At 33.3% G+C, this 14,329-nt stretch overlaps 1 protein-coding gene across 1 annotated transcript in view; it reads right to left on the bottom strand.

Moving 5' to 3' along the window:
* The window catches only part of PSME4 (proteasome activator subunit 4), a 96,050-nt gene that overhangs the window by 25,522 nt on the left and 56,199 nt on the right, over positions 1-14,329 (bottom strand). The window contains exons 18-26 of the mRNA XM_081254249.1: positions 13,892-14,107; positions 13,219-13,376; positions 11,622-11,717; positions 4,505-4,560; positions 3,459-3,515; positions 3,171-3,226; positions 2,979-3,077; positions 1,603-1,665; positions 1,233-1,328 (exon numbers count right to left, since the gene is read on the bottom strand). Of these exons, the coding sequence (XP_081110375.1) occupies positions 1,233-1,328; positions 1,603-1,665; positions 2,979-3,077; positions 3,171-3,226; positions 3,459-3,515; positions 4,505-4,560; positions 11,622-11,717; positions 13,219-13,376; positions 13,892-14,107 (897 nt within the window). The remainder of the gene's footprint in view (positions 1-1,232; positions 1,329-1,602; positions 1,666-2,978; positions 3,078-3,170; positions 3,227-3,458; positions 3,516-4,504; positions 4,561-11,621; positions 11,718-13,218; positions 13,377-13,891; positions 14,108-14,329) is intronic.

The following is a 14,329-nucleotide window of genomic DNA, read 5'->3' as shown; positions in this document are numbered from 1 at the left end:
TCTTTTTATCAGAAGGAAAGCAAATTACCACCAACCACATCCATGGTTTAAGTCACACTGGTTCAGGGACTTCCCTGGTGGTGCAGTGGTTAAGAATCCTCCCGCCAATGCAGGGGACACGGGTTCGATCCCTGGTCCAGGAAGATGCCAAATGCCGCGGAGTAACTAAGCCCATGCGCCGCAACTACTGAGCCCACGTGCCACAACTACTGAAGCCTGCACATCTAGAGCCCATGCTCCACAACAAGAGCCACTGCAACGAGAAGCCCGCACATTCCAACAAAGAGTAGCCCCCACTCGCTGCAACTAGAGAAAGCCCGTGAGCAACAACAAAGACCCAACACAGCCAAAAATTAAAAAAAAAAAAAAAAAGTTACACTGGTTCAAATATCCTTTTGATAAAGGAAAGACTGAATGGAACTGATATGCATTTGTTCAGTAACATAATCAGCAGACTATTAAACTTTTTATTCTGAGTTACTCTTAATGAGAAGGGTCAGATTTTCTCTGTGTCTACACAAGGACAATCAAAGACTTTCCAAAACACAGAACAACTTAACCTTTTCAATGAAAGCCTTAAGTATAGGCCACATATTTTTAACCCAAGCAAAAGATTCAGTATAAATTTATAATCCATGAACTAGTTAAATAGTAATGAATAACTGATTATAGTAAAAGCAATACACTGTACATATTTCAAACTTTTTAAAACAATACTTTAGGCAAAATCTCTGGGTTAGATTGCTTTCCTAATTTACACTATTTTATAAAGACAGAATCATTGGCTGTACATGAATCTCTTTACTTTTCCCAGTTCTCTGTGTTTAGAGATAAATTTTTGGTCTTATGCTAGCTGAAAGGAGGGACCCCACAATTCACATGGTATCAGCTTCCTGAACTCAAGCAGAATGCCTAGGAAGAATTATATGGCCTTCACAGACAGGCCTTCATAATGTGATTTAATTTAAGTGGCATCAACATTACACTAGCACTATCTACCAACGTTAGTAATACATATTTTTTTTTAATTTGAGAAGCAATTACGAACAGCAAAAATAAACATTATTTTAAAGAGAAAAGCAAGATTAGTTTGAATATATTTGTCATTTAAAATGTAAATTTTCTTTGCCAATAAATTATTTAAATTCCCTTGTTAAAATGGGGATACTTTAGATTGCGTGTTACAAAATGGGTGAGAGGGGGCATGCCCAGACTGTTTGGACTAGCCTTACCTGACTGTATGAACTTGTAGATAAACGAAGAAGATCTCTAATCATATCCTGATGTATCTTTTTGTATTCACAACCCTCAACAGTTAGTGTTCGTAGCTACAAAAAAAAAAAAAAAAGTGTAAATCAAATCTCAAAGTTTTTTACTAAAAGTTCATTTAATTATGAAGTAACACCAATAATTAAATATTTATCTGAAAAACTGTCATTTAAAAAAGTCACTGTGGGGAGTGCCCTGGTGGCTAGTGGTTAAGATTCCGGGCTTTCACTGCTGTGACCTGGGTTTAATCCCTGGTTGGGGAACTGAGATCCTGCAAGCCATGCAGCACAGCAGGACAAAAAAAAGGCATCATGATTTTAAAAAGCTATTTACCTCATGCTGCAACATTACTCTGTCAATCAATAGCGCTCTGATGTGTTGCTTTTTCCCATGGAGCTGAAAAACAGTAGCAAACACTTCAACATTTCCCCTAAATGACTTCAACAATGGTTCCCCTGAATCCCTTAACAAAAAATTAGTGCAAAGAAGGTACAGGATGAGCTGGTGGGTACTGAAGCTATTTCATTTATTCTAAAATCATCAGACTTTTATTCAGTCAAATACTAAAAATAAAAAAAACAGCCCACAAAGAAAATTGTTTTACTCTATTACATTTATAAACAGCCTTTCTGGGTAGTTGTGTATGTTTACTACAGAATATAACATTTTTTATTTTTGTAAATATTATCTTTTAAGCTCTCCCCCACCCCCAATGTTCTACCCAGTCACTAAAGGCAGATGTCTGGAACTCAGACTGTTCCTCTTTCACACCCGTATCTCATTAGTCATCGAGTCCCCACAATTCCATCTTTTTTTTAAAACACCTTATCTCCACCCCAATGCCAGTGACTGGATTCAGGCTGTGCTTTCCCATCTGAACTATTTTAATAGTTTAACTAAAGCCTCCCGGCTTCCAGTCTCAATCACCTACTGCTTATTGTTCACAGCGGCAGCAGAGCTTTTCAAAATTCACTGAATTGAATAATGATCTTTCCAACATTTACATCAGATCTACTTAAGAACTTCTAATGACTCCCCCGTTGCTGAATGTAAAACTGAAGCATTTTCTTGGGACAAAACTAGAAATGACCTAGTTTACCTCCTGCCACTCTTCCCTACAAACACTGTTTGCTAAAGCATGCCACGTTTGTACATCTCCCTGCCCTGTCACATGCCATTCCCTTTGTCTAAAATATGTAGCACCCTGTGCCCAAGCAATGAACTCATATAACCTTTCAGACTCAATTTCAACAAAAGTTTCCTATAGAAGAACACTGCTATGAACATCAAATGGCTGACTTAAGTATTCTTTCTTCCAGGCTCCCAGGGAAGCTTGTATTGACTTCTCTTGGAGAACAAATATAACATAAGATTACATAAAATGCAATGCTTTAAAGTCATGCCTGTGGACAATTCCAATTTTTAACTTCTTCAGTTTCTTACATGGTAAGAAAGCTGTTGCCAAGTTATCCGACTTGAAATTGCCATTCAGAGTCCAGAGACTATCATGGAAATTAACAGAAGAGTTTGTCTCAGGGAAGTACATTTTTTCTAGGATCCTTTTGATTATACCATCATATAATATTTGAAAATCTACTATTTTTACTTATAGGGAACTTCCTCTGTATGCCAAACAATTGCTACATCAGGTGGTTATATCAATATTATACACCTTTAAAAAAAATCCAGTTTTAGGTGAAAATACTGACCCGATTTTCCATTGATTTCTTTACTAGGTTAAAACTTTTCCAACGAGAGTCAAACTCATGCTTGTGAGATCCTTGGAATTGCAAAAGGTCTCCAGTAATCTGCGTCAAAGAATTTCAAATTTTATATTTATGAATCGTCACGTCAAACCCGGTCATATTAACAATTATGCAACTGTTAAATGACAACTGTACCTTTATGATAAGAAACAAGGACTTGGTATCATCTTCTGAATTATTAAGTATGTGGTCTATAATAGGAGGAAAAGAATTTTGGTTAAAATATTTTAAATTACTATAGGACTCCTGATATACTACTTAAGGAGGAAAAGCAAAAAACAAAAAACAAACGAACCAAAAAAAAACCACTGCCTGATAGTCTCACCATTTAGAATTTTTAAATGGTTAAGTAAAAGCACACATGCTATAAAATAAAATTTCTAAATAGTTATTAATAAACATTAAATACATATATGTACTTACTAAGAAGTTTCCTTATGACCCTAGCAATTGTTTCTCGGTGGTTCTCTCTGGATAGATCTATTTTTTAAAAAATGAGAGAAAGCACTTTACACACTGAAAGCTGACCAGAGCTTTGAAGTTTATATCAACAGTTATGTCAAGAAGAGATAACATATCCAGGAAAAAAACAAATGGGTCTCTATATGGGAAAAGAATCTAAAAAAGAGTGGAGATATGTTTATATGTATAACAGATTCACTTTGCTGTATACCCGAAACTCACACAACATTGTAAATCAACTATACCCCCAATAAAAATTAAAACAAAACAAACAAAAAAACAAAGAAAAACCAAATGGGTCTATCTTTACCATAGTTGGTTAGTAGCTTGGCATGATACAGAGTAACTTTTAAAACCTTCACATTTATAAGAACCTGCTTACAAAACTTTATTAGGCAGGCAAGGAGGAGGGAGATAAAACTATCTTTGCCAATGTTTCATAGGCTCTATCCTCTAATTAGAGGCCATAAATGCATAGGATTCTCTAATTAGTTGTGGTAACCCAAATCAAACAAACAAACAAACTACACCTAACTAATTAATGTATGCAATGAACTCCAATGTTAATCCAGCAATAAGTGTGCTAAATTTCTATTAATGTTAGATTCAGAACATTAAATTAACACAAAATGTTTTACATAAGTATTTATATAAAATTTAACTCACTATGATAGAAAGATACTATAAAGATAGTTAGAATATGTAAGGGTTTACATCAAGTATAATACAACAGTTCTATAACAATTCTAACCATAAATGAGCATTACAATATATGCAAAGTTTGCCTTTGCACATAGAAAGCATCTATCTTTTACTGACTATTCTTTATATAATAATTACCCACTTTCTCCAGAAAAAGCAAAGATAATATTAAGTAATTAATATTCACTTTATATATAAAAAAGAGACTAGAAAAACCATAACTACAAAATTATCCCATTTTAACCCTTGTACAGTAACTGATGAAAACAGTCCATACAGATTTACTCAGATTAGGATTCACATACCATATTCAAGTCCAGTATACAACTTTGTCTCTTCCAAGGACACCATACTTGGTACCCTGTATAAAAACAAGAATGCTTGTATTTATTAATAATCCCAATAAGGAGGCTTAAAGGGAAAAGTGTCATTGCTAGAATGTTTAAATGATGATCTTTAACAAACACAGATCTCTCATCTTCAGTACTTCAATTCTTTACTCTAGTTTTCTGAAGATTAATGCTCTATCTGTTTCAGTAAGGACAGTATTATTCATCTTTAAAAAAATGTTAATTAAATGTAACAACTTTAGTGGGGGGTAAATTCACTGCCCAAATAAACATAACACTGATATTCAATACTCAAATGTAAAAGCTTAAATCTAATGTTAAACATTTATACAAGGAAAAGTCAGCTTTACAATGTTATAACAAAGGTTAAAACTAGACACCAAAAAATCACCATCAAATTTTACTGTAGAATATACAGCAGACACGCTTCTTTAGATAATCATTACCCTTCCTCTTAAAACCAGCTAAACTGATCTCTCCTGACATCTGCAGTAAAATGCCACTACTTTTGAAGATGTTCAGATGTAAAAATACTACATTAAAAGTCATTTTTTAGGTATGTATGGACAGATTCTGCTGGGGAATATGAACCTTTATATCTGAAATCTAAATCTTCTTTAATGAAAAATAAATAGACTTTATTTCAAAATATGAGATTCAATTCAACAACTTTTTATAAACAAAGCGATAATACTTTCTAAGAAAAGGAAGACAGGCACAAATGCCAAGGAAACATGGGGTAAGCGTATCCTATACAAGGCTAATCAGTAATAGAAATTTTATAATTATTGCTCATAATTCATGACCTACACAACAGTTGTAATGAAGAAAACACTATTTTGAAATCAATATACCCCTCCCCCGTGCTGTATTTTTTTAAGTTGAATTAATTAAGTTACCTCTCCCCTAATATTTGGTTGTTATGAATTCTGGGATTTATCTAAATGGCTAATAACATTAAGATGACTAAAATGCCAGTTATTTAACTATGTTCCTTGCCATAATGTGGATGGCAACAGTACTGTCCCAAGTTTCAAAACCAAGCCTACAGAATATAAACAAAGAATGGTAATATTTCATAATGTAAAATGCTAATTTGCTTTTCAGAGAATTTCAAGAATTTCAAATTCAAATTCTTCTTAAAATCTGGTTTTCATTCCATAAAGTTTCAACTTTTGGCAACAGCTTGCAAACTTGAACATTCTGTAAAATTATGTATGATTGAAAAATATATATGTATCCAGAATCTAGTCATTAAAAAATAAAATCAGATTCTTTCACAATGAATTTCACGGGAAGTCCAACATCTTTACTGAAATTAGATTTGACCAAGAAAGAGAAAAGGCTGTGCTCACATAGTAACAAGCGTTAGGCCTAAGACTGTTACCCACCCCCTTCCGCCTTCCCTGGTAAAGCATGGGGAAGTACTGGGTCACAAGCTATCACATGAGAGTACATGTCTCCTCACTGCTGCTATAAACATAAGTTGTTTCCTAAAGTAGGAATACAACTGTACCTCACCCAGTCCATACCTAGTACCACACAATACTGAACCAAGCATGCATTTTAATTATTGTCACAAAATTACACTTAACAAATGACATTTTAAAAAGCAATCACTATAGTAAGCTATCCTGAAAATTTTTTTTACTATATCAAACAAACCAACAAGCAAACAAAAGGCTATCAGTTGGGAATTTGAAATGTTTTTCTTATGTGCCTTTCTGACTCTAATAACACCAATTACACTATAACTACATTTAATAACAAGTCTCATCTAAGAACCATGATGCTAATTCTAAAAATCCATGTGTCACTCTGAATTGTTTCCCTATCAGAAAAGTTGATGAAGTACTATCACTTATTACAATTATTTAGAAACATATCAACCTGTGTGGGATTTTAAAATATTAAGTAATAGATTTAAATTAAAATGGCTTAGGCTTTTACTTTTAAAACCTGAAGTAAAACACATCTTACACATCTCAAGAGTATAGAAGGCATCTGTTTAGACATATAGTTCAGCTTTACTTTATTTGTTCTTATCCATCTCAAGTTTCTTTTATGCTTATTTATCTAAGATTCAGCTTTAATTGATCTCTTCTTATCTAACAAATTAATTAAACTCTGATTGTATTGACACCTTTTACATCAAATGCTTCTCAGCGAGTATAAATACATATTTATACTAAATATTTCTTCTGATCTTTAGAAGAATAATTTTCTAAAAGAAATGTCTATCCATTACCCAAGTAAGACTTTATGATTGTAACTCTTTGTGGTCACATTTTAAGTCTATGTGTGCTGGGCTGTACTCTCTGATACTTAAATCTGCTCTTGTAACTTTTAGTTATGTACAGAATCTTAGCTGAGTAGACTTAAAGTGCTATCAACAATTATAGATCTGCATTCTGATTAAACACTATAGTAGCAATATATACAATTTAAATCAAATACCATCACTCCCCCACCCCGAATGAAATTCATTCTACTCATCACTGGTTCATTTTACAAACAGTAATATAAAAATAAAAGTATGACAAATAATTTCAACACAACATATTACAAATAATACCATGTATACAATAATAATCAAGTTAAATCAGGTTCATAGCAACTACATAGGACCACCAAGCCACCTAATTTATAACAAAATGTGTTTAATATCTGTACCACTTTAAAAAAAAACCAAAAAACTTGTAAGTTTTCTACATCTACGCTATTTGTACCACTAGATGGCAATCTTCATTAGATTTGATTAGAGTAGAACGATGAAAATAATCACTAGTGGGAAAGAAAGGATGGTGAAAAAGGAAGAAATGACCAGTAACATAAAAACAAAATATACAATACAAATCAAATATGCAAATGAAGGCTAGGTGAACTGTCATGGAACAACTGCAAACAATAATTCTCCCTTTCTGTAAGTGGAAGAACAACCTACCCTGCTCCAAATCCCTCCCCTCCCAAATGAAAACAAACATAAAAGGTATAAAAACCAAGCCACTAACAGATTTTTTTTCCCTCAAGGTAACAAGTGTTTCACAACAGACAACTGGCCTATTTCTGTGTTCTGTTATCCAGTTCAATCCTGGGCATAAACAATAGCTATAAACACAAATGAAAGGCTGGCTCTGACTCTACCATGTGAACAAAAGGTTGCCAAGTAAAGAGAATCTTACATACCGCTAGGTTTAAAATTAACTCGGAGCATAAGAACTATTTCCATGTCTGACACACAAGTTTTTTTTAAAATCAATGAAAACAGTCAGAAGGTGAAATAAGGAGAAAACAGGGTTACTCACCGTGGAGTAGTAACTGTTTCCTTTTCTGTGTGCAGCTCCCCCAGCAGAGCTGGGTAGTTTCCTGGAGGTGCCAAGAGAGGTTAGCTAGCCCTGCCCCTCATCGCATAACAACACATCCTTTCACATATTCATGAAATGGTCTCAACTCTTAGACCTTAAGTATGAATTTTTTTTTTTTTTGAGTGAAAAGTTAGTAAAAGCTGAGCTCCTAAGAATGATTTAACTAAGAATGACTTAACAGATCTATCGGAGGAAAGGGGGCACAAAGTAAAGAAGAAATATTTGAGATGAAAAATGATGACTCCTCTACCTTGAGTAACCCTGTTTTTATAGATGTTAGTTTTTTGCATCCTGTGATAGCTGGTTAGACCTAAAAGATTCTAAAGAAATGGACTGCAAAAGGAGAAATTAATGACAATTTGAGGATTAAAGGCAAGTGTCCAAAATTCCTACATGACCCTGGAAAGACATAATCCAACTTCCACATCTATAAAGGAAGAACTATGAGTATAAATTATAGCACAAATGTTTCTATGAAATCATTAACTAAAGGTTCCAAGAGCAAAATAGAGAGGTTTAAGATTAATTCAGTAACCTTGGTATCTGACAACTGTTAAATTTCAAACTGAACTAAACTAAAAAAATTTACCCAATTAAGGGTATATTAAACCCTCAAGGGACCTTATTTCATCCATCCTTTGAAAGTGTAAAATTTATAATATGTACAAGATACTTAGTAACCTTATGTTGCTAAAGGCCAAAAAGTACAATGTAGATACCATTAGGTATATAATTTACTTTATACTTAGGACAATCAACTCATCTCATCTAAGCTTATTATTTTTTGTCAGTCTCTAATCACATAGCATAGAAAATTGTTTTTCACATGTGGTAGCCATTTCCCTGAACAATGGGATCCCATATACTCTATTAGCAATTAAGATTTTCTTACAGGAAAACTCAGAACTGGAATAAGCTTCTGGTTTTTTACTGCTGCAATCTGCCAGAAGACTAATACTACTAATACATGCACAAGGCAAACTTAATAATAAGTGATTCGACAAAAAATAATTAAAGCAGCTAGAATATTTTCCCTAATTGCGATTTATATAAGAAAAATGTAAGTTTAAATTTAAAAAAAGAATTGAGCTGCTAGGTGCTTCCAAAAACTGGTCTGGTGTTTCAGAAAATGCATAATGTCCCACAATACCACAGCCAAACACCACCAGATATCTTAGGCATTACACTAAAGCATTGGTCACCATTATGCGTCTCCTTTTCTCCCCAACTTGGCACATTTTACTCTATATCTCCTTTGGAATAACTCATGTCCAAAATAAAAGAGTTCTTTTCATCTTCTAGTTTCAAATTGACCTGCTACTGATAATCTCCAAGAATTATGCTACAGATCTTTCTTCAAACTAGGCAGTATGATTCACTATCACAGAACAATGGCACCATCAATTGAAATTATTTGATTAGTTCTTTCAAATCAATTTACACTTAGAAGATTTTAATAATTATTGACCTATATTAGAATAAGCATTTTAGAAATTTAAAAGGCTAACTTTATTTTATTTTACTTTAGTGAAAACTAACTTACTATCTGCAAAAAAAAAGTCGTAATGTTATATAAAGTCAATGTAAAAAGTCACACATTGCCAAAATAAATTAGAATTTCAGGTGAAGGTGATACCAGTTAGAAATTGGTTTTTAAAAAAAGGATTCTGTTAAGAGCTAATTAAAAGCCCAGGGAAGACTTTACAAACTCTCCCTTTTGACAATTCAAAGGCAAAGGGATGCTCATTCATCTCTAACTGTACTTTGTATAATCATTACACTGAGTAGGTGTACGTAACTATAAAGAATCCTAAAAATGTGTACTGTTCAGTGATTAAAATGATTGAAGTTTTCCTTGTTGTATATTTTATTTCATTATGTACTATTAAATATAAAAGAAAATATATTTTATAATTAAAATATATAAACACATTTATATTAAACATAATTTTGTATTACTTCATTAGGTTTTATTATGTCAAATTTTCATTAAGTGAAAATTCTAAACACAACACTTTTAAATCTAAATCATCTTTCCTTTTCAACTTTTCTGAAAAAAAACCTATAAAGGGATATTCTTTTCAATTTTATAGCTTATAATGTATAGTAAAATGGGCTAACAATCTGCTTAATTATCTTTTGTGGCATTAATAAGGTTTTAATAATATGGTTTTGTTTTCCTTATTGAAAATGCATTTCATTATATACATATCTAACTGGCTTTATAATAACCAAATATATACGGAACATTTGTCCTAATGCACATTTATTTCAAAGGATAAAGACTTTGCTTCAATTCACTATGATAGTGCACATGGCTCCATGCTGAAATGAACTGCAACGGAAACCTCTAAGCCTCCTGAGTGTATCGTAATCATCACTCAATACTAAAATAATCTAATTATATACACAGAAGATAAATGCTTTTGCTCTTAGATAAATTATTGGATTAAAGGACCACACTTCAACACGTTCAAGCAGAACTAAGTTTACTGATATAATCGATTTGTTATGTATGAAATAGCTTTTTGGCATGCTGTAAGAGTTAAGTTCTTACTAATTACATACTGTTAAAGATCATTAGGAAAATCAAAACCATTTCTGCAGGTCTCTCATTTTAAAATATTGTTTAATATCTCTCTTGACAAAAATGAATTTTGGTAAAATTGCTCTTATATCAAACTATAAAACTGATGAAAAACAAAAGTTCTTTAAAAGAATTCAGTAAATTCCTAGGCAAACTTAAAACAGATTTCCTTACCTGAGACGACCCTACTTCTCCCTCTTAAATCTAATGAGTAATCTAAAAAGTTCAATGCCTAGAAACAGTTTTTAGATAAGTGAAATAAGTGGGAATTATGAAAATGTACAACCCCAAACAACTGATTATGCAGAATATGGAAAGACAAGCAAGCCACATGTTAAAACCATTCCTGGAAACATTTTAAGATTTTTGTTGCAAAATCAACAAATAATTCTCCCCTTCTGCTTTTTTGAGGGGGCAAGGGTTCCTTACTCATTTTTGTGTGATTTTCATTAACTTATTCAGCAATGAGATGTTGGTGTTCAGAGAAAATGATCTAACATGGTATACTGAAACTAGCATCTATGTACTTGATAAGTGAGCTAAAGTTATATACGGCTGATTTCATTTAAACTCATTTTTTTTCAACTTAAATGGTAACACTGACAATGGACTAAATCAAGACATTCATTCGAAATAATAATACTCTGAAAAGCACTTAAATTTGTAAAAGCAACTTGGTGGATCTCAAAAGTTCAAGATCATAATGAATAACATAGAACAAATTTTTATTAAAAAACACCCCAGGTTTTTTGCTAGAAAATCCTTACCATTGATTGCAGACCAAAAAAAAAGGTGTTTTCCTTTCTTTTTTTAAAAGAATTTATCTTAATTAACTCAGTAAGCTAACAGATGAACTTAATATCTCTAAGTTGATATTTTAAAACTGATTAGCATTGAAAGTTATTCTATGCTGGCACCATATGAAAAATCTTAATAAAGCCCTAAAATTTACAGATCTAAACTGTGCCTCAGGTGTTTTTGGCCTAACAATGACAAAAAGGTTAAAGTGATACAGAAACAACACCAATAACAAAACCAGTGACTCATTTTGTGACTAAGTCTTAAAATATATGCCAAATGGCAAAACAGCAAAATATGTAAAGTAGTTATTTTTACTTACAAGTTAGTAACTGGCTCTCCTTTCAATGGAGGTAGGAGGTTTCCTGAGCCAATTAAACAGTTGTGTACTATAGTCAGACTCTGTAGAACATCATCTCTAGAAAAAATAAAAAGCATTTTCATATTTGAGAAGACTCCAAATCCCTATTTAAGAAAAAGCCTTGTAGAGTTTAAGGTGAAGTAAAAAACTTTATCAAGTGGGAATATACAAAATTAAGGCATAGAAATGTTTTCAGTTTACCCTCTTAATAGTACAAGGTAATTAAACAGATATTTACTAATAATATTAGCCCTGCTTACATTTAAACAGGCTCTAAATAATCACAAGTAACAACAACTGACTGCCCTTTGTGAAGCAATTCTGAATTTAATTCCCTATTTACCCAAAGATCACAACCACTAACAAAAGGGAAAACGGTATTACAGAAGATTCTCCACTATAGTCTGTCTTTTAAAATGCACTAGCTAGGGACTTCCCTGGCGGTCCAGTGGTCAGGATGCAGCACTTTCACTGCCAAGGGCCCAGATTCAATCCCTGGTTGGGGAACTAAGACCCCACCAGCCATGCAGCATGGCCAAAAGAAAAAAAAAAAAAAGACTAGCTAAACATTTACTCCAAAAAGCAGTTCAGAGCACCACATAGCCAACGTAAGTCAATCATACTTCTTCCTCCTCCAAGCCCATTCCTACTGGATTTGCTTATCAGAATTTCCTGTTATTTGACACATAGTAATTTTCTTACTATGATTTTAGGAACTTTCAAAGATTCAAACTATAAAAGTCTAGTGGTCTCAAATAATTTTTTTGTGCTAAAGCTCTTTGGGGGAGAAACAATATCTTAGAGATATTTCTCTAAGCAATATTAATATCAATAGTATGAATTACTAAAAAGAAACAAGCCAATAAAATCTAAGGCGAATCTAGAAAAACAGGCATTTCCTTACAAAGGGGGCATATTTACACACACTTCCCAAAAGACGCACAAGTGACACTGCTAAATAGAAGGCACTAAAAACAAACTAGAAAAAAACTCTGAGTTTTTCTATTTAAGATGTTTAAATATTATGACAAAATTTCTGTTATTAAACTATAAAATGGTTTTTTATTATATGGTTTTATATTATAGTATACATTTAAATGGTTTTCTAATCACATTTATGGCAGACATTCAAAACACACATTGAAAATGAATACATCAGGGATCTCCCTGGTGGTGCAGTCGTTAAGAATCCACCTGCCAATGCAGGGGAGATGGGTTCGAGCCCTGGTCCAGGAAGATCCCACATGCCGGGGAGCAACTAAGCCCGTGTGCCACAACTACTGAGCCTGCACTCCAGAGCCCATGAGCCACTACGGAAGCCCGTGTGCCTACAGCCCGTGCTCCGCGACAAGAGAAGCCACTGCAGTGAGAAGCCCGTGAACTGCAACTAGAGAAAGCCCACGTTCAGCAATGAAGACCCAACACAGCCAAAAATAAATTAATTAAAAAAAAAAAGAAAATGAATACATTGGATATGCCATCGAGAGAGGGAGAGGCACAAAAAGAATTTTTTAGTCTACAACCATATAACACTAACTGATTATAAAAGAAAACTAACCTAGACATTTCAAGTTCTCCATCCCCACAACGCTGGAGTTTGATGAGCTCAGGCTGAAGAAAAGAGTCCAACAGATAGAAGGCAAAAGCCACTTCTTCAGAAGAAGGAACATGCCACTGGATCCCCAAATTCCACAAGTCCCCTGGTTTACCCCAGTCCTAGAAAATAGCATTTAATTAGCAAGTTGAGAAGTTGGAAAAAAAAAAAAACATACAAACATATTTTAAAAGGCTTAAAAGAAACTGTATAGGTAATCCAAGCCTAAGGCAGCAAGTGCACAAAAAAAAGGTATGAAGACATCATAGGAGTCTTTCATTATCACTCCTGAAAAAGGTCTCCCTGAAGAGCCACTCAAATATGAGTTTACTGTAAGAGTAACAGTAAGTTTATGTAAGGTTATTGCATTCCACCCCCAAATTATATGGAACTATGGAGGTTAAATATCGCATTTCAAAGTCATTTCACATACAAACAGAAAAGAAGAAAACTAGAGCTAGATGAGAGCTACATCACACTTTCCAAGTTTAAAACATTCCAATAATAGTTTTAGTAATCTATGTTAAAAATAAAGAAGTGACACCTTAATACACAACAAGGAAAAAACCCACACTTTGAATCCGTTAGAAAAATAACCCAATATATCCTGGAATCCTAAATTATTGAAAATGCTTGCCTTGATGGGAAAATATTCAGAAGGAGGCTTGTCAAAGCCGCCTGGCACACTGCAGTATTCTGTAGGGTAGATAAGTGTAGTAGAACGAAGAAGGTGATGCAAAAGGTTACAAGACAGAGTGTAACCCTGCTTACAGGTTAAATGTAGGGTTCTTTGGAGAATCTTTACAAGGTGCTCCCTATAAAGAAGCAACTTCTTCCCATCCACTCGAGTAATCTAAAAAGAAAACAGTTAAAGATATTTTGGTTAAAAGATCAAGAATCAACAATTAAAGTTAACTATGTTTGGCCATTAAAGTAGTCTAAAATAGTAATAGTGTTTCTTAAAATGACTTTAATTCATTTTAGGATTATCATTTTAATTATATTCTAACAATGAATTCTTTCTTAAGATCAAAACACATTTTCTGAGTTTAGGCTCTGAAGTGCCATAGTAACA

Source organism: Mesoplodon bidens (genome assembly GCF_964165515.1).
Source record: "Mesoplodon bidens genome assembly, chromosome: 14".
NCBI lineage: Eukaryota > Metazoa > Chordata > Mammalia > Artiodactyla > Ziphiidae > Mesoplodon > Mesoplodon bidens.
Note: the sequence above shows the minus strand (reverse complement) of the source record. Positions and strands in the feature narration are given on the sequence as shown.